The 26,125-nt window shown below is 43.3% G+C and overlaps 1 protein-coding gene across 1 annotated transcript in view; it reads left to right on the top strand.

Annotated features, from left to right (window-relative positions):
- Positions 1–26,125, top strand: part of SLC17A7 (solute carrier family 17 member 7) — a 164,844-nt gene that overhangs the window by 122,265 nt on the left and 16,454 nt on the right. Inside the window, exons 5-9 of the mRNA XM_083162706.1 lie at positions 9,884–9,971; positions 14,093–14,179; positions 14,978–15,120; positions 15,758–15,907; positions 19,984–20,116. Coding sequence (XP_083018832.1) covers positions 9,884–9,971; positions 14,093–14,179; positions 14,978–15,120; positions 15,758–15,907; positions 19,984–20,116 — 601 coding nt within the window. The remainder of the gene's footprint in view (positions 1–9,883; positions 9,972–14,092; positions 14,180–14,977; positions 15,121–15,757; positions 15,908–19,983; positions 20,117–26,125) is intronic.

Genomic DNA, 26,125 nt, shown 5'->3' with positions numbered 1-26,125 from the left:
TGTATAATGCTTGGTATTGGTACCTCTCGAGGGGTGTGCTACCACGGGACATTGGTGAGATACACAAAAAGAGAATACAAAAAGAAATGTCTCTGTGTGGTGCACCCAAAGAGAAAGAAACATAAAATATAACCTTTATTCAATGTCTATTTAAAATGTAGTGATATAAAAGACACAAAACATACAAGGTAAAGACATGGACTAATGAATTAAAAAGGATATTTATATCCTCACAAAGTGGGGCCCTAACATCGTGTACAACAAATTTTTATTTCATATGATCAAGATAGTGGTGCTATCTTTCTGGAGTATATATATGATTGACACCGTATTTTCAGAGGTTACAGAGTGAATAGGGATAATCCTCCTTATGAAGCCTGCTGATTCTCTTAAATTGATTAATAACCAGTGATTCACAATAACTCCAGATAAGTTGGGAAGTGGTTCCCTAGATCACATACATAGTGTAGGGCAGTGTGTACGTCCGTGTTATCAATCTCACTGGACGGGCTCAGGGTTGCCTAAACCTGATCCCATCCCGCTGGTGGCTCACGCTGAGTACAGACTGCAGTCTGATAGCCAGCGCGTTAGCCGGGAAGCGGGTAACGGGCGGTGTGAAGCCAGGAGTCGCCTGCCTCTTGGGGAAGATCACGGTGTGTAAGTGTCAACACCGTGGATCAGCCTGGCCACAGGTAGTCAGTGCAGCCCGCGAGGGGGCGGCGGTACCAGCAGTGGCGGTGACGAGCACAGCGAGCCCGCAAGGGGCGGCGGTACGCTTCCTCTGACCTTTTCATACCCCCACTATCCACGTTGGCGTTGAGTTGATTTTAGATATTGTGGCAAGCACAGCGAGCCACCAAGCCCGAAGCATGTCGAGCACAGTGAGCCCCAGGAGGGGACACGGATTACTTTACATGTATTCCGCTCGCCATGCTTCGGGCTCGTATTCCGCGTCCCCTTGCGGGGCTCGCTGCGCTCGTCACGCTTCGGGCTCGGTGGCTCGCTGCGCTCGCCACACTATCTACAATCAACTCCATGCCTACGTGGATAGTGGGGGTATGAAAAGGTCGGAGGACGCGTACCGCCGCCCCTCGCGGGTTCCCTGCGCTCGCCACGCTTCGGGTTAGCGTTGATAGTGGGGGTGGCATTGACAATGGGGTGCAATTAACATTGTAAGCACCCAACAGGGTGCTTGTACAATTAAAAATTGCTATGCGATATTTCATTGTACAAGCACTCCTGTTCATTTAACGGGAAGATCGCATTGCACGCCACTAAATACGGTATGCGATGGGCGCCGTGCTAGGAAACAAATACCAAAATGTATACAAGGTGTACACAACATTGGGGCCTCACTATGGTTTATTCTAGTTCATTCTTTCTGACAAAATCCTTCTTAGATGGACAAAACCATGTGCACTGCAGGGGGGCAGATGTAACATGTGCAGAGAGAATTAAGATTTGGGTGAGTTTTTTTGTTTCTGTGCAGGGAAAATACTGACTGCATGATTTTACACTGCAATATAGCTCTCACTTTGAAGAAAAACCCCACCCAAATCTAATTCTCTCTGCAAAAATTACATCTGCCCCACCCGCAGTGCACATGGTTTTGTCCATCTAAGAGGGATTTTGTCAGAAAGAATGAACTAGAATAACCCCCTTTGTAAGGATAGAAATATCCTTTTTAATTCACTTGTCCATGTCTTTACCTTATATGTTTTGTGTCTTTTATTTCGCTACATTTTAAATAGACATTGAATAAAGGTTATATTTTATGTTTCTTTCTCTTTGGGTTCACCACACAGAGACATTTCTTTCTGTATCCTATTTTTGGGTAGTTCTTAGTGTGGGATGCTCTGTGGGCATAATTTACCCTGCTTACCAGATGGCTACTGCCTATTCTCTTCCTTTTCCTGGCTCCTGTGTCTTTCAAGACAGAGAGGAAGTGAGAAAAAAGACACAATATACTAAGTGAATATATTTAATAAAAACAAAGTATAAAAAGGAGTGTTTATTTTTTGCCAAGTCCAGCTCATATTAATGTCTGTTTTTATATTTTGTTTTTATTAAATATGTTCACTTAGTATATTGTGTATATCATTATTTATTTTTTCCTGATCATTACTATGGGCCTTATTTTGGTTCATTCTTTCTGACAAAATCCTTCTTAGATGGGCAAAACCATGTGCACTGCAGGTGGGGCAGATGTAACTTGTGCAGAGAGAATTAGATTTGGGTGGGGTTTTACTTCAAAGTGAGATCTATATTCCAGTGCAAAAATAAAGCAGTCAGTATTTTTCCTGCACAGAAACAAAATTACTCACCCAAATCTAATTCTCTCTGCACATGTTACATCTGCCCCCCCTGCAGTGCACATGGTTTTGTCCATCTAAGAAGGATTTTGTCAGAAAGAATGAACCAAAATAAGGCCCTATATGAGGATTTCCACAACCCCTCAGAAAGATATCTTCCAACCAGCCAACTTTTTGGGCAAAAAAACGGGCAAATCGGTCGTTCCAACTAGCTGGGAAAATCGTTTTGGTGTTTCGGGAACTTTCCCCGAACTGAACGACAAATAGGCGGACACACTGACCAGCAGTGTCCGCCTACTCCTCCATTACCGGAGCTCAGTGTCAGCAGCAAGATGATCATGCTGCTTGTCAAAGTCACTGCTCCCCTGCCAGCCCTAATTAAATTTCCACCCGGGGACTCGATTTTAGAACCTGAACGGGTCCCCAGGGATGCACTCTGCTGCAGCCAGCGGAGGAGCAGCAGCCGCCCTGGAACTGGCGGAGGGGCAACGGCCACTCAGGACAAGGCCGTGCAGGAGCCGGACCTGCCTGAGCGGCTGCACGGGGGTGAATGCTGCATCAGCGGCCATCTGGGGGTGAGCGCTGGAGCCGCAGCCGCCCAGTAGCCAGCGCTGGAACAGCGTCCATCCGGGAGCCAGCAGGGGACTGGAGCAGGGGAGCAGAGATGCTTAGGGGGTGATTCTCTAAGACAGAAATGCGGTAAAAACCCCATTATCTGGGTTTTTACCACATTTTTGTATATTCTAACCCCCCTCCACAGTGGCAGCGCTGCGGAGGGAATCGCCAGCAAAAGCTGGCGATTCCCTTCAGAAGCCTATGGGCTTCTTACCGCAGCGCTGTTTGAGGGATCTGTCACGGATCCCCCCCAGCATGCCCTGCGGCTGGCACGTCACTTGGCGCATGCGCAGATGGACTTTCGGGTCACAGACCCAGAAGTCCAGTGCCGGCGCCGCATCGCAAGGGACAGCTCTTATCGCAAGAGCTGTCCCTTGCGTTAATAACCGCAAATGTTAGAACATATGCCGTTATTAATAATGCGGTGACCGGCAAAGGGGGAGGGGGGGCAACAGAGCTGCGGATGTTACAACATCCTGCCCTTAGTGAGGTATGAGTTACAGCACATGTTCCTGTGCACCAGCCCAAATAAGTGATCTGATCCGAAGCTAGGTCCCGTGTGCATTGGATTGGAGTCAGAGCTCGGACCTGCTACATGTCCGACCTCCGACACGGCCCCCTCCTGGCAGTGTGGTAGTTGTGTTTTTTTTGTATTTCAGCAGGTGCAAAAAAAAAAGTAAAGTGCAAGTGTTGCACCAGACTTGTTACCTGGCAGACACTGCCCGCCCACTTCTGTGGCATCAGAAGTTGTACAGAAGTTGGCTGAACTAAAAAAAATTAAAAAGGTTTATGGTTGGAGGTTTGAAGGGCTTTAGAAAAGTTGGTCTGATGTGTGGCCAGCATTAGACAGCACTTATTGATACAGCCTTTTCCATTTACAGAGAGGGGTGACCTCTCTTAGACCAGTTAGATATTTTGATGCTGGATAGAGAAGATGACATTAACACAACATGAATGCCCAAACAACCAGCAATTTGTTGGTTTTAAACCTGATTCAGATCGGCATACAAACTGCGTAGCTATAAACAATTTCAGTAGCATCTACTATTGCAGCTAAATAGGTGTAACTGGGAGACAACTAAGCACTTGCATGAGGCTAAGGGCCAGATGTACTAAGCTTGAAAGTGATAAAATGGAAAGTGATAAACAACCATCCAATCAGCTCATAACTGCCATGTCACGGGCAGTGTTTGAAAACTGACAAGTAGGGTCTGATTGGTTGGAGGTTTATCACTCTCCATTTTAGCACTTTTTAAGGCTTAGTACACTTCACCCTAAGAATTAGAATTCAGGGGGTTTGGTACTAGTGCATAGGAATAAATGGGAGACAACTACTGTAGGCACTTGCAAGAGGATAGGCATTCAGGGGATTTGGCACTGGTGTATAGGTATAATCGGGAAACAACTAGGCACTTGCATGATGCTAAGCATTCAGGGGGTTTGGCACTGGTGTATAGGTGTAACTGGGACTTTCCAGCCTCAGAGATGTGTGCAATTATGGGCCAAATACTTCTTATCTGCTTTCACATTCTATTTTTTTTATATGTTTCTATGAATATATACCATATATACTCGAGTATAAGCCTACTTTTTCAGAACATTTTTTGGTACTTATGTATTATCTGGGCTCCCATGTTAAATGAACCCCATTTTTTCATACCCCTACCATCCAACTACGCATGGAGTTATTTATTTATTTATTTATTAACAGTTTCTTATATAGCGCACACAGATTCCGCAGCGCTTTACAGAGCATAGTTATAATCAAAAACACATAACAAATTACAGTACAAGACAGTTTCGGACAAGTACATGGTTAATATGGATAGGTGCACCAGGGGACAGGACACTGAAGCAATTATCAGGGTGGCAGAGGTTTATATATTCTAAGAAAGGCACATAAGGAGAGAGGGCCCTGCTCGTGAGAGCTTACATTCTAAAGGGGAGGGTTAGACAGACTGGGGTGACACAGAAGGCGAAGAAGTGAGCTTAGACAGGTTAGGTTGAGAGATTGTCAGGTTTTATGCAGGAGGGTGGGAAGAGGTCAGCTTAGTCTTTAATATTTTAAGTCTAAAAAAGTGCTGGGTCATCCAAGAGTAGACAGCAGAGAAACAGTTGGAGGTATGAGTGAGGATAGAGGGAGAGAGATCAGGAAAGGATCGGTAGATTTTAGTATTATCAGCATAGAGGTGGTAGTGGAAGTTAAGTGAGCAAATAAGCTCACCCAGAGAGGACATGTAGAGATAGAGAAGAAGAGGGCCAAGAATAAAATGTTGGGGGACACCTATTATCAATGGAAGAGCAGGAGAGCTAAAGTCATTAGAGGTACAGCTGGGCATTTTTAAAACAGACAGTGCAAATGCAAGCAGGAAGAGTAATATTCAAAGTTTTAGCAGTTAAGAGTTGCACTTGTGTTGATTGTAGTTTCCCTCAGTTTCTGTCCAGTTTAAGTCCAGGCTAAGTCTAGGCGACAGTGTGCGGTTGTATATTCCTACTTAGAATCTTCCTACTTTGAATTCTGACAAAATTTCTAAAGCCAGATTTCTATAGCCAGCCAAGGCTTAGTCAGCCTCCAATACTCTAATAAGTAGATCTGTAAAAGCTGTTTCTAACTTCAGTAATTAAGACCGCACCCAATGCCCCTCTCCCACTAGAGAAAGTGAGCAATAAAACTGAGATAAGCAAATGGTGAGATGTTACAGACCATGTCCAAGTCACTAGTTAATTTTAAGTCACTATCTAATTTTAAAAATAAATTTGTACATTTACCTAGGACAAAGCAGTATACTAATCACAGTGATGCTAGTTCAAATATGACTGTTGCATGAATGGAATTTTACCTAGGACAAAGCAGTATACTAATCACAGTGATGCTAGTTCAAATATGACTGTTGCATGAATGGAATTTTACCTGCAATGAGAAGAGAATAAGAATAAGACGGGAGTTATGTCACAGCAAGTCCAGGCTAAGTCTAGGCGACAGTGTGCGGTTGTATATTCCTACTTAGAATCTTCCTACTTTGAATTCTGACAAAATTTCTAAAGCCAGATTTCTATAGCCAGCCAAGGCTTAGTCAGCCTCCAATACTCTAATAAGTAGATCTGTAAAAGCTGTTTCTAACTTCAGTAATTAAGACCGCACCCAATGCCCCTCTCCCACTAGAGAAAGTGAGCAATAAAACTGAGATAAGCAAATGGTGAGATGTTACAGACCATGTCCAAGTCACTAGTTAATTTTAAGTCACTATCTAATTTTAAAAATAAATTTGTACATTTACCTAGGACAAAGCAGTATACTAATCACAGTGATGCTAGTTCAAATATGACTGTTGCATGAATGGAATTTTACCTAGGACAAAGCAGTATACTAATCACAGTGATGCTAGTTCAAATATGACTGTTGCATGAATGGAATTTTACCTGCAATGAGAAGAGAATAAGAATAAGACGGGAGTTATGTCACAGCAAGTCCAGGCTAAGTCTAGGCGACAGTGTGCGGTTGTATATTCCTACTTAGAATCTTCCTACTTTGAATTCTGACAAAATTTCTAAAGCCAGATTTCTATAGCCAGCCAAGGCTTAGTCAGCCTCCAATACTCTAATAAGTAGATCTGTAAAAGCTGTTTCTAACTTCAGTAATTAAGACCGCACCCAATGCCCCTCTCCCACTAGAGAAAGTGAGCAATAAAACTGAGATAAGCAAATGGTGAGATGTTACAGACCATGTCCAAGTCACTAGTTAATTTTAAGTCACTATCTAATTTTAAAAATAAATTTGTACATTTACCTAGGACAAAGCAGTATACTAATCACAGTGATGCTAGTTCAAATATGACTGTTGCATGAATGGAATTTTACCTAGGACAAAGCAGTATACTAATCACAGTGATGCTAGTTCAAATATGACTGTTGCATGAATGGAATTTTACCTGCAATGAGAAGAGAATAAGAATAAGACGGGAGTTATGTCACAGCAAGTCCAGGCTAAGTCTAGGCGACAGTGTGCGGTTGTATATTCCTACTTAAAATCTTCCTACTTTGAATTCTGACAAAATTTCTAAAGCCAGATTTCTATAGCCAGCCAAGGCTTAGTCAGCCTCCAATACTCTAATAAGTAGATCTGTAAAAGCTGTTTCTAACTTCAGTAATTAAGACCGCACCCAATGCCCCTCTCCCACTAGAGAAAGTGAGCAATAAAACTGAGATAAGCAAATGGTGAGATGTTACAGACCATGTCCAAGTCACTAGTTAATTTTAAGTCACTATCTAATTTTAAAAATAAATTTGTACATTTACCTAGGACAAAGCAGTATACTAATCACAGTGATGCTAGTTCAAATATGACTGTTGCATGAATGGAATTTTACCTAGGACAAAGCAGTATACTAATCACAGTGATGCTAGTTCAAATATGACTGTTGCATGAATGGAATTTTACCTGCAATGAGAAGAGAATAAGAATAAGACGGGAGTTATGTCACAGCAAGTCCAGGCTAAGTCTAGGCGACAGTGTGCGGTTGTATATTCCTACTTAGAATCTTCCTACTTTGAATTCTGACAAAATTTCTAAAGCCAGATTTCTATAGCCAGCCAAGACTTAGTCAGCCTCCAATACTCTAATAAGATCTTATATAGTGTGGCGAGCGTAGCGAGCCACCGTGCCCAAAGCGTGGCGAGCGCAGAGAGCCCCGCGAGGTATTATAAGAAAAACGGGAGCCCAGATATTACATAAGTACCCATTTTTTATGCTGAAAAAGCCCCCCTCGGCTTATACTTGAGTGAGGGTCCCGCTTGAGTCAATAAGTTTTCCCAGTTTTTTGTTGTAAAATTAGGTGCCTCAGCTTATATTCGGGTCGACTTATACTCGAGTATATACGGTATATGCTTATTGGGTTTTGGATATTTGTTGTCAGTTTTGTAAACTGACCATTTACTAAAGTCAACATTGCATGAAAATTGTCCAAAAACCCAATTTTAAAACACCTTAGAACAATGTTTTCCCATTAGAACCACAAATGCACTAATGGTTGGTTTTCAAACTGACCATAAAGCACCATTTAAACAATAGACATGCCTGTGGCAGACAAGGGTACTTGTGTATTTGCCAGGTACCACATTAGTATACATACGCTGGCGTACTGAAATCGCATCGCATGGCACGGTTTCATGGTTTCGTGCTGTGCGATGCGATCTCACTAGTTAATGGTACTTGTGTATTTGTGTATGCGATTTCATGTATTAGCACCGCGGCCGTTACACAGTTAGCATAGCGGTGTTGTCAGAATCAGCGTAGTGTTTCCACATATCGTAGTCAGTCAGAAGTAGCGTAGTGTTCCTACTGCCAGACAGTTAGTGTCCCTGTCAGATCTGAAGGTGAAATGACAGTGTAATGGCTGCAGAACCTGTCACAATGTTCAGCTTGCCACAGACAGAGGAGGAGTCAGTGGTATTTTTCCAGCAGCACCATTTGCTGCCACTGACAAAAAATTGTATAAATGGAGACCCAATGCGCCTCAGCATGAAGGAGTGCACGTGGTGCTACCATATTAAATTGTGCCATAAGAAGGTGAGCCTGCGGGAGGCACATTGGTTCCTGGGTTGCCGTTTACCTTTTAAGGTTTATTTATTCATGGGCGGAGGAGCTCACAACTATCTCTTTCTGTGAGCGTCAACATAACTTGTCCAATAAAACAGCGGTCCAGTATAATAATCTTATGCGTCAGGCCTGCACTGTGGACCTGATGACGCAGCCCCAATGCAAAATTGGCGGTCCAGGGAAAATCGTAGAAGTCGACGAGAGCCTCTTTGTACAGAGGAAGAGCCATGTGGGATAGATGCTGCCTCAGCAGTGGCTATTCGGAGGCATTTGCAGAGAGACTGGTGAGTGCTTTGTGACACCTGTAAAACGACATGACGCCAGTACCCTGATGGCCACCATAAACCAAAGCATTGAACCAGGGATGACCATCTACTCCGATTGCTGGTGTGCCTATAATACGGAGCAGCTGAAGCAGGCAGGGTATCACCATGCTCGGGTGAACCACCGGTTCAATTTCGTAGATCCGGAGACTGGGGTTCACACACAAAACATTGAGCGGCTGTGGGATCTTGTAAATGGCGCAACAAATATTAAAGAGGCACCGCGCGCCAGAATCTCGAATCCTACCTGCAGGAATTTATCTGGCGAAAGACTGTAGGCGCACAAAATGCTTTTGAGCATATTCTTTATGCCCTTTCACTTCTACCAAAGGCTCATACAGAATGACTGCTTTATTATTTTCTTTTGTCATGAAAAATTTATATTATTGTTATTTTATTAATGTGATCTTTTCTTTGATTTTACAAAGTGTGGCAAGCACAGCGAGCCACCGAGCCTGAAGTGTGGCGATTACTTAACATGTGTTCCATGTCCCCTTGCAGGACTCGCTGCGCTCGCCATGCTTCGGGCTCGGTGGCTCGCTGCACTCGCCACACTTTATAATATCAACTCCACGCCAACGTGGATAGTGGGGGTATGAAAAGGTAGGGAGGACGCGGCGCTCGCTGCCCTAACCACACTTTGGGGTGACGTGGATAGTGGGGGTGTGCTATATCCCATTACATGACATAGACATGTACACTGGGGGTGTTGTTCTAAATCACAATGCACTCAAAATCACGTGCAATTTTGCGTAACATGTGATGCAATCTGCCTCCAGGGTGCAGTGAATAAATTAACTTGGAGCAGTGAATAAATTAACTAGTGAGATCGCATCGCACGACACGAAAATGTGCCGTGTGATGCAATGCGATTTCACTACGCAGAATAGCCCACTTAGCAAAGTGTAACTGTAGATCATTCGTCCTGATGTATTGCCATCTTTAGATGTATATGACATTGCTATACTTTTTGTCTTACAAAATATAGCCGTATATCCCTTGTGTTTATATATAATTTATATTTTCTCATGTTCAAGGGAGTGACATACCCAGCCTGCCATGGAATCTGGAGTAAGTGGGCTCCCCCACTGGAACGCAGCAGACTGGCCACCACTGCTTTCTGTGGTAATGTCATTTGAATACAATTTACACTCTGTCCCTTTAATTACACTATATATTACATACTGTTAACTGCACCCATGAGAGATCCAGAGAACGTGAGAAAATTGGTAAGTCAGGATCCATGGTTTCGTTCTTTCTCTTGAAATATGCAGGTCCATGAAGTTTTCTCACAAATCAAATACTCGTTCTACTATGCCGAGTCTATAGAAATGAATCACAAATATGAGATGACATTTAAATAACCTTGTAAAATGTTTGTCTGTTACAATTTTCGTACACATTTGATTATTATTTGATGCAGTGTATTTGTTAGATCCTGTGTATCACTTCCTCCTTTCCTTTAAATAGGGTCTTGTTTCCCTGATTGCTGCATTGGCAGCTCAGAGTACATATTCCAGTAATAAGGTTGTTTATTGTAGAAAGGTTAGAGGAAGAAAAGTCCGGTATTCTAAAAATAAATACATTAATAATGCATGCTTATTGATTGGATAAAGCAAATGATGAACTCTACATTGATGCCTAGCTTATTTTTTCCTAAAAATAATTGGTAGGAACTACAGTACCTAAGTGATTTTTACAATTTAAAAAGTAATAAATATATTTACAAATGTTATTAATGATAGTTACAGAACAATTAGCACATTGTAAGATTAAACTTTCTAAATATATGTGATTATGTTATATACTGTATGGAAACGAAACATTTTACATCATTTTTCTTTTACATTGTTTATTGGGAGCCGACAATAAACATACAACAAATATTGCCCCTGATTCAGACCTGCAAATATACGCAGCATAGCAAACAGGCCTGAGCAGGTCCGCACCGCCCTGCCGCCCGAATCCACTCACTAGCATGCGAGCAGATGCATTTACATACACATCTGCTCAAATGTGGCCGAACAGCTGAAAAAAAAAACATTCTATGAAGTATTTTTCTTCCGTTGGCTACTAAAAGTCAGTCTAGACCAGTGATGGCTAACATTGACACTCTAGCTGTTGTTGAACTACACATCCCAGCAGTGTCAAGGATAGCCATAACTGGTCTAGACTGACCTCTATTCTGGCCGCAGATGGCCATATTCAGTGTGGGTGCTCACGTCATGAGAAGTCAGCCGCCCGTCCCAAGCACGCAATGACACGCTTGTGTGCGCAGGGGTGCACCCAGCGTTTCTATGGGTGTGCCCACCGTTTTTGTGGCCACGTCCAAGAAACACTGGATGGCCCCCTGCATCCGGCCAATGCCCGCCTCTCCTGGAGCGAATACCTGGTGAGTGTGAAACTTGCTGAAGGCGTTCACTGTGGGGGTTTGTTGCACATGCGCATATTTGTGCATGCACAAACACCTGGGGCCAAATGTAATAGGGTGAGAGTTTCAGAAAGTGAGAGATTTTGGGAGAGTTTTCCCATGTTTTTTAAAGCAGCAATCAATTACACTGCAAAACCATGTTGATTTTGCCATGTAATTGATTGCTGCTTTAAAAAAAATGGGAAAACTCTCCCAAAATCTCTCACTTTCTGAAACTCTCACCCTATTACATTTGGCCCCTGATATCTAACTGGGGAGCAATTCGTCCCGCTACGCTAAGAATTACCCCCATAATTGTGAATTGTGGAACAAAGAAACTTATGAGAGCATTGCAAGCAAAAAAAAACCTAAACAAAATGAAACAAGAGGCTAACACTTTAGGCACTTCAGGCACTTAATACAAGCCAGTAATACCAAATAGACACTTAAGGTCCATAAACACTGGGCGATTTTGTCCAGCATGTATGGACAAGGATGATGGGGAAAATTGCTGTGCTGAAAATCTGAGCGATTATCCTGGGGTTGTAGAACGCTATGGAAAAACCACCCATCCCTTTGCTTATCTGTTGGTAATACTTCGCTGCCCCGTACACAATGATAGTTTTTTAGCTAAAAGCAGCTCAAACGGCATAACTGAGCCACATTCAGCTCAAAATCGCCCAGTTTGTATGTGCCTTTATTCAGAGTATCTATTAACTTCAAAAGTCTTCCATCACAATGCATAAATGAATCCCCACAAAGCACTCCCATAGTGGATCGGTTTAGGGCGGTATTCAATCCCCACAGCTATTTCTGAGAGGGAAAATAGCGGCGGCTGCCTATGCAATGTGGTTTCTGAAACCAGTTTTCGGCGACGCGTCCCTTTTTCGCCAGTTGACATTATTATGGTTTGCGAATAAGGGGTGACCTTATTGTGCAAATGTGTGTTTGCGGGAATGTCACATTTCCAATGTGTACAACAAGTTACCTGGGATCACTTTATGTAGATCACTCTGGCATCTGCAGTATACCATGCAATCAAGAACTTGTATTTGATCTCAGACAGAAGTGCTAGGGAACTTATGTGGGGGATCAAAATAGGTACTTGTTTCCTAGCACGGCGCCACCGATTTTGATTGTATCCATCGGGTCGGAAAAATCACGTCGATCGCATCACATCGCATGCCAACCAAATCGCATGCGATGCGATCGACGCAATCGACCCGATTTTTACATTAGAATCAATGTAAAATGGTCCCTGAGACCCGATTTTACATTAATTTCAATATAAAAAGCCCCCAAACCCCCCATTTTAATACCAAACCCCCCCTCATGTTTGAAATGCCCCCCCATTGTTAACGCCACTCCACTATTGACGCCAACCCGAGGAATGGAGAGCGCGGCGAGTCCGCGAGGGGCGGCGGTACGCGTCCTCCGACCTTTTCATACCCCTACTATCCACGTTGGCATGGTGTTGATGTTATAAAGTGTGGCGAGCGCAAGGAGCCACCGAGCCCGAAGCGTGGAGAGCGCCCCGCGAGGGCACGTGGATACCTTCACAGGTATCCGCGTCCCCTCGCGGGCTTCACAGGTATCCGCGTCCCCTCGCCACGCTTCGGGCTCGGTGGCTCGCTGCGCTCTCCACACTTTATAAAATCAACTCCACGCCGACGTGGATAGTAGGGGTATGAAAAGGTCGGAGGACGCGGCATTATATATAAAAGGCAGATTAATACAGTTTTATGACATTAGTGTATTACTTGAGGCCTACATGAGTCCAAAAAGTGGGATAGGGGATTTATGGATTTAATTGTGCCTTCAAAAATAAAGCATTTGGAAATATTGTGCTAGCCAAATGACAGAGTTCTTTGTGAACTGTATGATCCAGTCACATAGAAATATTTTCCTATGGTCGGCATTATGTTAAGTGATAAAATATGAAAGGTTATGTGTGGGCTATATAGAGGGAATGTAATTGGATAAAATAGCTTATGGAGGTTATGTGGGTGATTCTGGAATTTGATAAGCTTTCCTGAAGAGGTTTTCAAGGGATATTTAAAGGTTTTCGGACTAGAGGAAAGTGTTATTGTGCATGGGAGGGCATTCCACAGAGAGGACACAACCCCCCCAAAAAAGTCTGTTGTGGTAAGATGTGTATTCTACTTCACATGTGATGTTGCTATGGGCAACCAATCAGAATCTACTTCTTATTTATTTAGCACCCTCTAGAAGATACTGTAGTAGACATGATCTGATTGGTTGCCCATAGCAACATCACATGTTAAGTAGAATACACATCTTATTAAATTTCTCCCTGTAACTGTTAGGTTGAGTGTTGTGAGTGTGGGTGATTGACATAGATTTTGTGCTGATTAAAGATCATTCTGGGAGATCAGCAAAGAGATATATGTTGATGTAATTTGTTTAATAGCCATATTTGTAAACAAAAGTATCTTAGATTAAAATCAGTAGAATCCAGTAGTAAGAAGCTCATACAGTAGGTACAAACTCTGGAAAGTTTTGCTTTGTGTAGCTTGATGCATATGGTCCATAGGTGATCTATTGAGGACTGCTGTATTACATATGGGGAATCTTAAGTATTATGTAGTTTTCTGAGGTTTGACTGTATTATCTGGCTTGGTACATCCCTCCCAGTGTATGGCCACGATATCTGATGGTTTCACCTTGTTAGGTAAAATTTGACAGACATTATATCTGACATTCCCAGCATTACAAACAGATCCAAATGCTTATATGAAAAAATAATGTTTCTATTTATATAAAATTATTATTATATGCCCATGTTGCCAAGTTGGTAATGTCATATTGTTTGTAGGTTCTTATGCCGGAGCCGTAGTGGCCATGCCATTGGCTGGAGTTTTAGTCCAGTATACAGGATGGAGCTCAGTCTTCTATGTCTATGGTGAGTAATTAGAAAGCTTCTGCAACACTTCACAGATAGTTAAAGTATTGTATATTGCCATGAACAAGTTACGGTTTGCCTTGTTTTATAAGGGGCCTGTCCTGGCCTACCATTAGACTTCTGAGCTTTGGAAATGTCGCAAAGAAACTTTAGAAGACCTTTTATTCTCGAAGACCATAATTCCTCTGATTTAGAGTAGAGTTCCTATTTCCATCCATTTGTCCACTGTAATTAATGGCTAGAGACAATCTCCAGCACAGGACATTTATCATTTATTTTTGCTAAAGACTTACCATATTTTGGTAGTAGTGGTGGGAATTGAATGGCCTTAATATGCAGCCTTCTGGATATATATACATATAGTGTTAGATGCTCAATTAGCTCAGTAATGCCACTCAGGTGCATGAGGGGGGGTTAATACTGAGTCCTTCTTTTCTCAGCTTTTCTCAGTTTGCTAACATAGATTTCTTTGGCTCTTATTTAGTTTATGCCTTTTACCTCCAATCCCATTGACCTTTATGTGAAGCGTCCACATTAACGTTTATATTAAATACAGATCCCATTGTTTACATCAAAAGACCAGGTTCATGAGAAATTCCATTTGGAAGACATCTATAGATTGTAAGCTAGGGAGCAGGGCCCTCCAACCTCTATGTCGGGTTGTTACTACCCAGTTTGTTTTATCGCTGTTTCCAATTGTAAAGCGCAACGGAATATGTTGCGCTATATAAGAAACTGTAAATAAATAAATAAATAGTATACAGGTCTTAAAGAGAGCTCCTCTATGTCTGTTTGCAGGCAGCTTCGGTTTAATGTGGTATATGTTCTGGATTCTTGTGTCTTATGAAAGCCCCGCAGCGCATCCAACAATATCGGATGAAGAAAGGAAGTACATTGAAGAAAGCATTGGTGAAAGCACAGGTTTCATGAACCCACTTACAGTAAGTCGAATGTTGTTATGAGTAAGGAATGTATGCAAAGATACAATGGAAATTGAAATTGTCAAGTTAGCATTATCATATTATTAAGTATATAAAAAAAACCTCCACAATATAGTGTTAGGCAAAATCAAATGAAGGAAAGATTAAATCACCAGTATTTAAGTATTTAAGTAATATGGAGGAAATATATTTGGGCAAATGAAGTCATAGAAAAGTCAAAATTAAATGCTTAGTTTAATTACCAATCCACATAACTGTAATATCAGCTTATTTACTCAAATGACAAATCTGCAAACAAACTGTCAAAACCATAAAGGATTTATCACAGGGAAAGATCCCGTTTCCTATTTCCCCACCAGATATGCTCTAGTAGTAGTAGTAGTAACATGTCTGTCAACCCAATGACTGAATGATCAAAATCTTTTTTTGAACATAAATTATTGCAAAGATTCAGTAGGCCAATAATCCCCATTAGTACTTGTGTGGGTCCCGGACAGTCAGGCATTTCAAAAAGTCAATTTTATTGTTATATCCACTAAACTATTGAGTACATCTGATCAAAGCCAGATTAATGGGCTGAAAGTGATCCCAGACCTAACTTTTATATTTCATATGCTGTAATTGTGTTTCCTTACAGAAATTTAAGGCACCATGGCGAAAATTCTTTACTTCCATGCCGGTATATGCAATTATTGTCGCAAACTTTTGCCGCAGTTGGACATTCTATCTCCTTCTAATTAGCCAGCCAGCTTATTTTGAAGAAGTATTTGGCTTTGAAATCAGCAAGGTATGTGTACTGTGGCAGATGATGTTGTTTTAATGATTTGCTAAATCTAGCAGAGATCAATAGTCTCCTTAAATATATTTAGTATCATGTGGTTTAAAATAAATTCTATAACCATTAAAGTAATAAAACAAAGCCTAAAAGCCAGTTTAACTGGATTATTTAAGGACACAATGTGCCTCAGCACACATCGAGGTACACCCGCAATGCACACCGCGATTTGTGCTGAGCAATCGTGCTGAGCGGGGATATATCTATTGTTTATAGGCAAAGCCCTGCGATCTAGCAGAAAAGACAGTGCAAGCACTTTCTTCCCCTGCCGGCGATGGCAACACACAGGACCACGCACCGCCAACACCTGGGGCTATACACACGGAGCGAACAGTGCTCCATTTCAAAGCGATCTAGGGAAGAATGCTCTAACATCCGTGCCCCCTTACTGCCGCCCATCGCCGGCTACCGCTAAAATAATTATCATATATGATCTAACATATGCAATAATTATGGCAAAGGATAGCTCTTGCGTTAAGAGCTGTCCTTTGCGGTGAGAGTCAGCGGGTCCCATCGGGACCCGTCATCTCTCCCCTCCCTCCCTTACCCAGCGCTGCTGCGCTGGGCTCTCCTCCTCCCTGCACCCGGAAAGGGAATCTTAGTGCAGGGAGGAGGAGGTCACAGGTCCGGGCAGTACAGCTCTGTGAAGGGGGGGGAGTCGGTGCGGGGCGGCGGTGGGTCACGTAAGAAGCCCATAGGCTTCTATGGGGCATCACAAATTTGGTCTACCGTTTCCCCCCACGCACAGCGTCACAGAATGATGATGTGTGATATGTTTAGACACACATCCACCCGTGAACAGCAGGGCCGGATTAACAATGGGCCTGATGGAGCTACAGCTCCAGGCCCACTCTCCAAATAGGCCCATTTTGTAGTTGAGGGCCTGGGCTTTCCAATGAGCCCAACCCCGCGTTGTTAGCCCCCAGGGAACCAGAGATACCGCCAGGCAAAGCTGGAAGATTTTTCCCATAGGATAACATGGGACCCGCTAATTCCGATCCCCACCCGGTTCCAACGGCTGCCAGTTCCCCCTCCGGCATCACAGAAGCTCAAACCCAAATCACTGGGCCTTTAATCTGATACCAGGCTGGTCCATATGGGTTCATTGGTTCTAGAGATATTGTAGGTAAACCGATTTTTTTCATTTATGAAATGTAATTTTATGGCTGTTCATATTGTTTGAGGACAGATTTTTCTGAAACCAAACGGCCCAGTTTCACGGGACCAAAATCATTCAAAGCCCACATGTAAATGGGTCAGTTGGTTCCGAAGATATAGATAGTTGTTTAAGAGGGTGGTTACCTCTCCTCCTCACACCAGAAAAGGCAGGGACTAGGCTGCGTTAAAAAGGGGGCCAGCCTGCATGATCCTGGGACCATATTCCCGGGTAAATCCCTGCATTTTCTGGTGTGAAAGGGGTTTTATTTCAAATTGCCAGGACCTGCAGAGCTCTGAATACAGCCGGGCAGCCCCCTGCTCTCTGCCCGACTGTCAATGGCTGTCATTTCTGCCTGGCAGCGGCTGTCCTCCAGTTACCGCGAGCATGTATTCCCCCTTGGCAATGAGCATGTAATCCCACATGGCAACGAGCATGGAATGCCTGGCAATGAGCATGGAACCCCTCGCAATGAGCATGTAGGTAAGCAGCACTTATGTAGCATAATTTTTAATATGTAATGCGCATTATGGTGTAAATTTTTAATGCACACCTTTGGCGCACAAAGCCCCTGTTTATGAAGCATATTGTGCATTATTGCTCAATCTGTTTGGTATAGTGTGTATTTTGGCTTGATTTTTTTTCCTTAATCTGTGTGGCTTAAATTGAATTTTGACTCAATCTGTGTGCAATAGTGTAAACTTTAACTCAGTCGTGTGAATTTTGGCTCATTCCATGTGGCATAATGTGTAAGAGGCAGGTACAGTATAAGGGAGTTACTATTGTGTTGCATGATTTGTATAAGGGGTATATGGTGTGGTAAACTTAGGTGACCACATAAAAGATGCTGAAATGTTATCTACCAAGTTTCGGCTTTCAGTATTTTTTTTATGTCTGGAGTGCCGCCTTACCCCGCAAGTATCTTAGGACATTGGCATGCTGCGGGTGCACCTTTGGAGGGCACCCGCCAATATATCTCCTTGCATTTTTCCTATGCCAGCCCCCTGCCTTTTCCAGGCATATATAATTAGTTAAAAGTAATTACACAAATAGAGACACATCCATGAGCAGACCACCCAAACAGAACAGTGGTCTCGGCCCCCACATTATTAGGTGCTGGCCACAACCCCTATTATTGCGCATAATAGGCCCTTGATAATTTTCAGCTCCAGGTCCATTTAGACCTTAATCTGGCACTGGTGAACAGGAGACTCAAAATCGGGCGCACAGTAACCAATACAATTTCTTGATCAAATAGAAAGTGTGACACCTGCAGCTCTTAAGTGGGGAGTATCTGCAATCCCCAAAGAAAGATAGAATTATCAAGGAAATATCAAGAAAATATTTAAAGAGCGCAAATGTAACACTGGATTTCTGATAAAAAATATATGTTTTTATTAATTATCATTAATTAATAATAATCACACACCTAAGTGGTGGGCAAAGCAATTAGTATATTTTTTTAAAACACACACAATACATTACACATGTAATAATGAAAATAAAATACAATTTAAATAAAAGACATGGACATCCAATCAATTCTTAGGCTGGCCAGCCCGACTTTTTGTTGCAAATATATCTGTACATTTCGACCAAATCGCATGCGATGCGACCGACGCGATCGACGAGATTTTTTAATTGAATGAAATGTGAATAGGGTCCCTGGGACCCGATTCTACATTACAGTCAATGTAAAATATTCCCTACACCCCCAATTTTACACCCTCAACGCCACCCCACGATTGACGTGAACCCGAAGCGTGGCGAGCGGCGGTGGTGCGCGTCCTCCGACCTTTTCATTCCCCTACTATCCACGTCGGCGTGGAGCTGAGAATATAAAGTGTGGCGAGCGCAGCGAGCCACCGAGCCCGAAGCGTGGCGAGCGGACGCGTTTTACTTCACAGGTATACGCGTGCGCTTGCCACTCTTCGGGCTCGGTGGCTCGCTGCGCTCACCACACTTTATATTCTCAACTCCACGCCGACGTGGATAGTAGGGGAATGAAAAGGTCGGAGGACGCGCACCGCTGCGCTCGCCACGCTTCGGGTTCGCGTCAATCGTGGGGTGACGACGGGGCCATATACAATGTGAAATGGGTCATATTGGCCCATTTCACATTGTTTCCTATGTGAGATGGACTTAATCAAGTCCATCTCATCTTGTGCCATTATAATGGCACAAGACCGACGCGATGCTCCCGATTTCAATGTTAAAAATTATTTTAACATTGAAGCCTATGGGGAAATCGCGGGCATCTCGTCGGTCGCGTCTGGGGCCATGTTAATGTTAATGGCCGCGATTTAGCCTTTGACGGCTAAATGGACCTGGTTTCAAACTTTAAGGTACACGATGCCCGCGATTGTGGCTGTGCTAGGAAACAAGTACCAAAATAACACACACAATACGAGCCCCCCCCCCCCCCCCCCCCCAGAGACCAGGCCCCATAGCAGTTGCATACCCTGCACCGTCTATAGGTATGGCATATGTCACAGTGTAATATGTGCATTGGAGTAAATGTTTTTGGAGTTGTAAACGTTTCGTTTGAACTGCCAAAACTTACTTTCTTATAGAACTGTTTAAACTGATTGAAATTATGTGCTAAAGCTTTTATACTTAACTATGGACATGATAGGTTAGCTGTGAGATTTGCATTTTACAGTTGGTGGTACTCGAGGGATGGTTGATTGCTACATTGCAATTATAAAACACAGGTCAAAAGTTTGATTTGCTCTTACCATTCTCAGAAAAAGGGAAATAACTAATTTATTAGGCAATTACTCTAGACGTATTTGTAAAAAAAGTTACATCTTAAATCAAGTTAAATCAAGTACAACATTATTATTATCACCTAATGCTAACTGTATTTCAGGTTGGACTCATCTCTGCATTACCTCATTTGGTTATGACAATCATAGTCCCTATTGGAGGCCAGATAGCTGACTTTCTGCGCGCCAAGAGAATCATGTCTACTACCAATGTCCGAAAAATGATGAACTGCGGTGGTAAGTCAACTCCCAGCAGGCAACTCTCAGGAGGCAATCTGAATGATTTACAGTACCAAGATGGCTGAAAGTATAACTTATCAATAACCAATAGCAACCATCAGATTTGATCAGCCCAGAGCAAGTTAAACAACACAACAATAATTAGTTGCCTACTTTCTAATTGAACATGATATTATGGCCATTTCTTGATCTTCACTAAATTAATTTTTTGTTTATGAATATGTAGGGGTGAGCCTTAGCTATACTATAAAATATTTATTTGCTTGTAAAGGGAATGTAATTCACTGTTTTTCCCTTGCAATTGTTCAGAAAAACGTAAATCATTCTGCACATGAAATTTTTTCTGATGAATATTGTATTTATATATATAATATTTTTTGTCGCCAATTAATAGCAATGGAATTTACACTGCCGGGTCTGACCAAGCAGTGTAAATGTTCATAAATGATCTGAGTTCAGGTATATACACTTTTTGGGGAGACACAGGGCTGTACAAAGCAAAGGGATCAGATCACATGGGGTGGTTACATACTGTAGGGTTCCTAATAATAAATGGGTGCATTATTTAATACGTATTTAATGTCGTATTGTCGACAGCACTTAGGTCGACAGTCATTAGGTCGACAGGTGGGAAGGTCAACAGGGTTCTAGGTCGACATGGGTGAAAGTAGACAGGTGTCTAGGTCGACATGGGGCAAGGTTGACATTGGTTTAGGTCAACATATGTGTTAGGTCGACATGTGTTAGGTCGACAGATCGTTAGGTCGACATGGGTTTTTTTCACTGTTTTTTGAGCCGACGTGCTGACAGGCGGTATTTCATGCCCTACCATCCACTAGGGCGTAGTGTGAGAATAAAATAGTGTGCCGAACGCAGCGAGGCACCGTGCCCGAAGCATTGCGAGCGGCTGCGTTTGACTTCCAATTGTGTCCATGTCGACTGTGTCGACAGTCGGGTAAAAAAACTGTGAAAAACCCCATGTCGACCTAACGACCTGTCGACCTACCGCATATGTCGACCTAAACCCATGTCGACCTTGTCCCATGTCAACCTAGACACCTGTCGACCTTCACCCATGTCAACCTAGAACCTGTCGACCTTCCCACCCAACGGTGTCGACCTAATGACTGTCAACCTAACCATGGTTAGGTCGATAAAACGATCCACACCCCTTGATTCTTGCAGAAGCTTGCAGGTGTAAAAGCCCCATAAGGGATGATAAAGCCCTTTAATCACTGTAACAAGGTTATAGATATATTTTAGAGACACTTGAGTAAAAATATATGTCTTTCAGGACTTAGAAAACCCCCACAGACAGAAGCCACAAATTATGGCAGGTTAATTGTGTTATAAAGGTATAGAACACCAGGTAGGAATCTCACCCTTAACCTAGATCAGGCATTCCCAACCACGGTCCACAAGGCACACCAACATTGCAGGTTTTAGTGATATACAGGCTGGAGCACAGGTGAATTAATTAGTACCTGAGTGATTCTGATTAAACCATCTGTGCTGAAAAATGGATATCACTAAAACCTGCACTGTTGGTGTGCCTTGAGGACCGTCGTTGGGAATGCCTGACCTAGATACAGACTATACGATGATTTTTTCCAATCTGGCTGGTTGGAATGAAAATCTGGTAATGTCTGGGAACAAATTACAATCAACCATTTACACTCTACAAATCAAAAACCTGGTGGAGTGCTGCTTCCTTTGTTCTTGGAACTACTGTATTTATATATAACTCTGCTCCTTACATCTGTGGTACCGCTGGCAGGGACAGTATATATCCATATAACCAAACAAAGATGAAAATATGGACAATTGCCACATAATTGTTAATCAAACATTTCACAATCTTTATTTCTTCTACAGATATAATATTATAAGCACAGTAGGGATGTGCACCGGACATTTTTAGGGCGAGATTCTCTATCACAGAAATGCGGTAAAAACCCCGTTATCGGGGTTTTTACCGCATTTCTGTATTCTCTAACCCCCCTTCACAGTGTCAGCGCTGCGGAGGGAATCGCCAGAAAAAGCTGGCGATCCCCTTCAGAAGCCTATGGGCTTCTTACCGCAGCGCTGTATGAGGGATCCGTCACGTATCCCTCCCAGCATGCCCCGCGGCCGGAGTGTCGGTCTGCGCATGCGCAGACGGACTCCCGGGTCATAGACCCGGAAGTCCAGCAACGGCGCCGCATCGCAAGGGACAGCTCTTACCGCAAGAGCTGTCCCTTGCGTTAATGACCGCATATTTTAGAGAATATGCGGTCATTAGAAATGCAAATGCCGGCGATACTGGGCTGCGGATTTTAGAGAATCCCGCCCTTAGTGTTTTGTGTTTTTGGTTTTGGGTCTGGACCTCTGGCCGTGTTTTGGATCTGAATGTGTTTTGAAACATCACCCTTCATGTTTGGGTTTTGTGTATTGGATCTGTATTTTTTTTTTTTTATTATAAGCAACCCATAACTTCAGGGCCGGCGCCACCACTAGGCAGCATTAGGCATTTGCCTAGGGCGCCGGCCACTAGAGGGCGGTAATTAGCTGCAGGAGAGCCGGAAGAAGAAAGCAGCAGCAGCTGCCAAGTATGGCACACAGGAGTTCGTACCAGCAGGGAGCAGGTGAGACATACGCCCCCCCTCTGCCTGCATCCCGCCCGTGCGTGGAGCAGTGTTAAACCCGCTGCCCTCCCACTGCCAGCTCCTCCCTCTGCAATCTCTCCCTTCACAATAGCGCCCGCATAATTATTCTCTCACCACAAACCAAGCCTTACACCCCACCCCCCTCCCCATCACACAGCAGCATGATTTTAAAATTTACAACCTGAAAGTGCACCCGCATATTCTCTCTCTCCCCCTCCTCTCTTTTATGATTGCAATATGAACACGATCACTAGAAGCCGTTTACAAAGGGTCGGCACCCCCTACTGCACCAGCAGTGAGCTCAGAAGTCACTCTCAAGCAATCAATTCACAGCCTGTTCGGGGAGGGAGGGAGACCACCTGGACTGGCCACTGATATCTGCACAAGGGCCACACACTCTCTATTGCAAGTGCCGGCCAGCACAGAGAGCAGTAGTATGGAGCAGACAGCACAGTGCCTCTCTCCTCTCCTCGACTCGAGTCCTGGCTCCTCAGCCCGGCAAAACGGGGAGGGGGGTGGGCTCTCTGCCCCTCCTTCCTCCTCACAGCTTCAGTCCTTTCGTTTCCTCATCCTTCAACTCCCTTTTCTGAATCAATCAGGTGAGAGTGATGCAATCACTACTAGTGTCAGTGTGTGCCTTCCTGTGTGTTTTAGACTAATGTCTGTACACCTAACAGCTAGCTACAGTACCATTGCAATGATGCAGTATCAATCATGACAAGTATGCATAACTGTTTGTAATGTATAATAGCAATGAGATATATGTGTGTGTGTGTGTGTTGTGCATGTGTGTGTATAATATATAAATACTGTATATAACTATGTATAACTGTTTCTTATATACAACAGCTATGTGTGTGTGTGTGTGTGTGTGTGTGTGTGTGTGTGTGTGTGTGTGTGTGTGTGTGTGTATATATATTTTTTTGCTTGTTTTTTTTTTTTTACTTTTTAATGCATTAATATTATTACTTTATGAAGAGTATCACTATGTGACCAGAGTTCTGGTAAGAGAGTTCTATGATGTAATTACTGTGACTCCCTTATAAATAATAGTCCTGTACCTGATTGGAGTATAATTGGGAGTAGGTTTTTGAAACAAAAGGGTGTACTGCGACTTTTGAATCACCCTGTATATCGAGGTCACTACAACATTATATGCCAGGCTCTGTGATGATTTTTTTGTATTATGATAGTGTATTTTTTTTCGGTACTTGTGAGTTATCCGGGCGTCCGATTTTGTACTTACGATTTGCATGCGATTTGCATGCGATATCGCATACGATATCGCATACGATATCGGATACGATTTGCGATTTACATACGATTTACATGCGATTTAGCATGCGATTTGCATAAGATTTGCTATTCATTTCATTACCCCACTATCCCCAAAGTGTGTCTATCAACGTGAACACGAAGCGTGGCGAGCGCAGCGAGCCCGCGAGGGGCGGCGGTACGCGTCCTCCGACCTTTTCATGCCCTACTATCCACTAGGGCGTGGAGTGAGAATAGAATAGTGTGGCGAGCGCAGCGAGCCACCGAGCCCGAAGCGTGGCGAGCGCAGCGAGCCCCGCGAGGGGACGCGGACACCTGTGAAGCCCGCAAGGGCACGCGGATACCTGTGAAGGTGTCCGCGTCCGCTCGCCACGCTTCGGGCTCGGTGGCTCGCTGCGCTCGCCACACTATTCTATTCTCACTCCACGCCCTAGTGGATAGTAGGGCATGAAAAGGTCGGAGGACGCGTACCGCCGCCCCTCGCGGGCTCGCTGCGCTCGCCACGCTTCGGGTTCACGTTGATAGACACACTTTGGGGATAGTGGGGTAATGAAATGAATAGCAAATCTTATGGAAATCGCATGCTAAATCGCATGCAAATCGCAAATCGCATGCGATATCGCATGCGATATCGCATGCGATCTACTAACAAAATCGGACGCCCAGATAACTCACAAGTACCTTTTTTTCTTGTCTTTTAAGGGCCTGTGGGGCAATATCTATCTATCTAGTGTTTTATTTATTTCTATAAATTGTCTTGTAGGGGCCAATATGTTGTTTATTTTCCCCTATGTTTTTGCTTTTCTTATTGGGACAAATTATATATTTTTTGTCCTGGGTAGTTACAGGGTTTTGGCTAATCAGGTGCAGATGTAGCATAGTATTTGCATGCTATTGGGGTGACACGGGCATGTTGCTGGAAGCCATAGTAAACAAAGACGATGAGTTGCTCACATTGCACAATACATGATCTGCTCTTAGTATATGGCTTATGCAAATTTCAATGGTGCGACCAATGGTGAAGTCTAAAGCATGATTGCAGCATCGGTACACACTTACAGTGGGTGTTTCATTCCTTGCACATTTTGATACACGGATGCACACCAGGGTAGGTAGGGCTTTGTAGCTTGGTGGGCTTCATGGTACTCCTGGGCCCTCCCACAGTCAAAATATATTATGTGCAAGTGTGTGCATATACATGTGTTCAGGGCAGACTAGATGGGCCAAGTGGTTCTTATCTGCCATCACATTCTGTGTTTTTTGTGTACTGTACAACTGAATAATGCACCAATATGTGCTAGCTCCATGCACTAGGAACTGTGCGTTGAAATATCAGCATGCTGGGTACCAAGATTTCTGTTGCCCGCTCTGCCCATCATCATATCATGATGATTGACCACCTTGTGACTGAGTGCCTGCCCAATAGCGTATGTCTCCTTATTGACTGGCGTTCACATAAATGCCCTACATTTTGTCTGGCTATTAAAATGCTCTTAGTATTACATGGAGGTCTTTCAATGGTAATGTTATTGTTATCACATTTTATGGAGTTATTCTTTTTATATTTGTTCATACAAATACAAAATCAATATAATATTTAAAGAAGTCAATTATGTATGCGAGTGGCTGGGTGGAGGGTATTGGGGGGAGCAGGGGCGGTGTTGTGGTGCTTTGCCTAGGGTGTCTAGAATCCTTGCACCGGCCCTGCATAACTTAAATACCTGTACATTGTTTATTAAGAAAAACCTTATCTAAAATAAATGAGACGACACCAAATAACTCACACTGACAAGAAATAACCACACGGACTCCAAGAGTTACTTTAAAAGGTCAAGAGGAATATTTATTGAAGACCTTGTAAACTAGCCTAGTAAATTTGGAATTTAAATTTGGATATTGAGTCCCTAACTTTAAGCTACAGGTTGGAGGATGGCAAAGACTAAGCCGCTACCAACACGCCAGCCCAGTCAACTTGATGTACGTAAAACAGAACTGTAGGATGGGTTCACCACCGCCTCCTAACGGCACAACCTGCATCGTGCGGGTCCCACCACCCCCTAACCTGGCTGAGCCATTAGCGGACGGT

Source organism: Crinia signifera, chromosome 19 (assembly GCF_055691185.1).
Source record: "Crinia signifera chromosome 19, ASM5569118v1, whole genome shotgun sequence".
NCBI lineage: Eukaryota > Metazoa > Chordata > Amphibia > Anura > Myobatrachidae > Crinia > Crinia signifera.
Note: the sequence above shows the minus strand (reverse complement) of the source record. Positions and strands in the feature narration are given on the sequence as shown.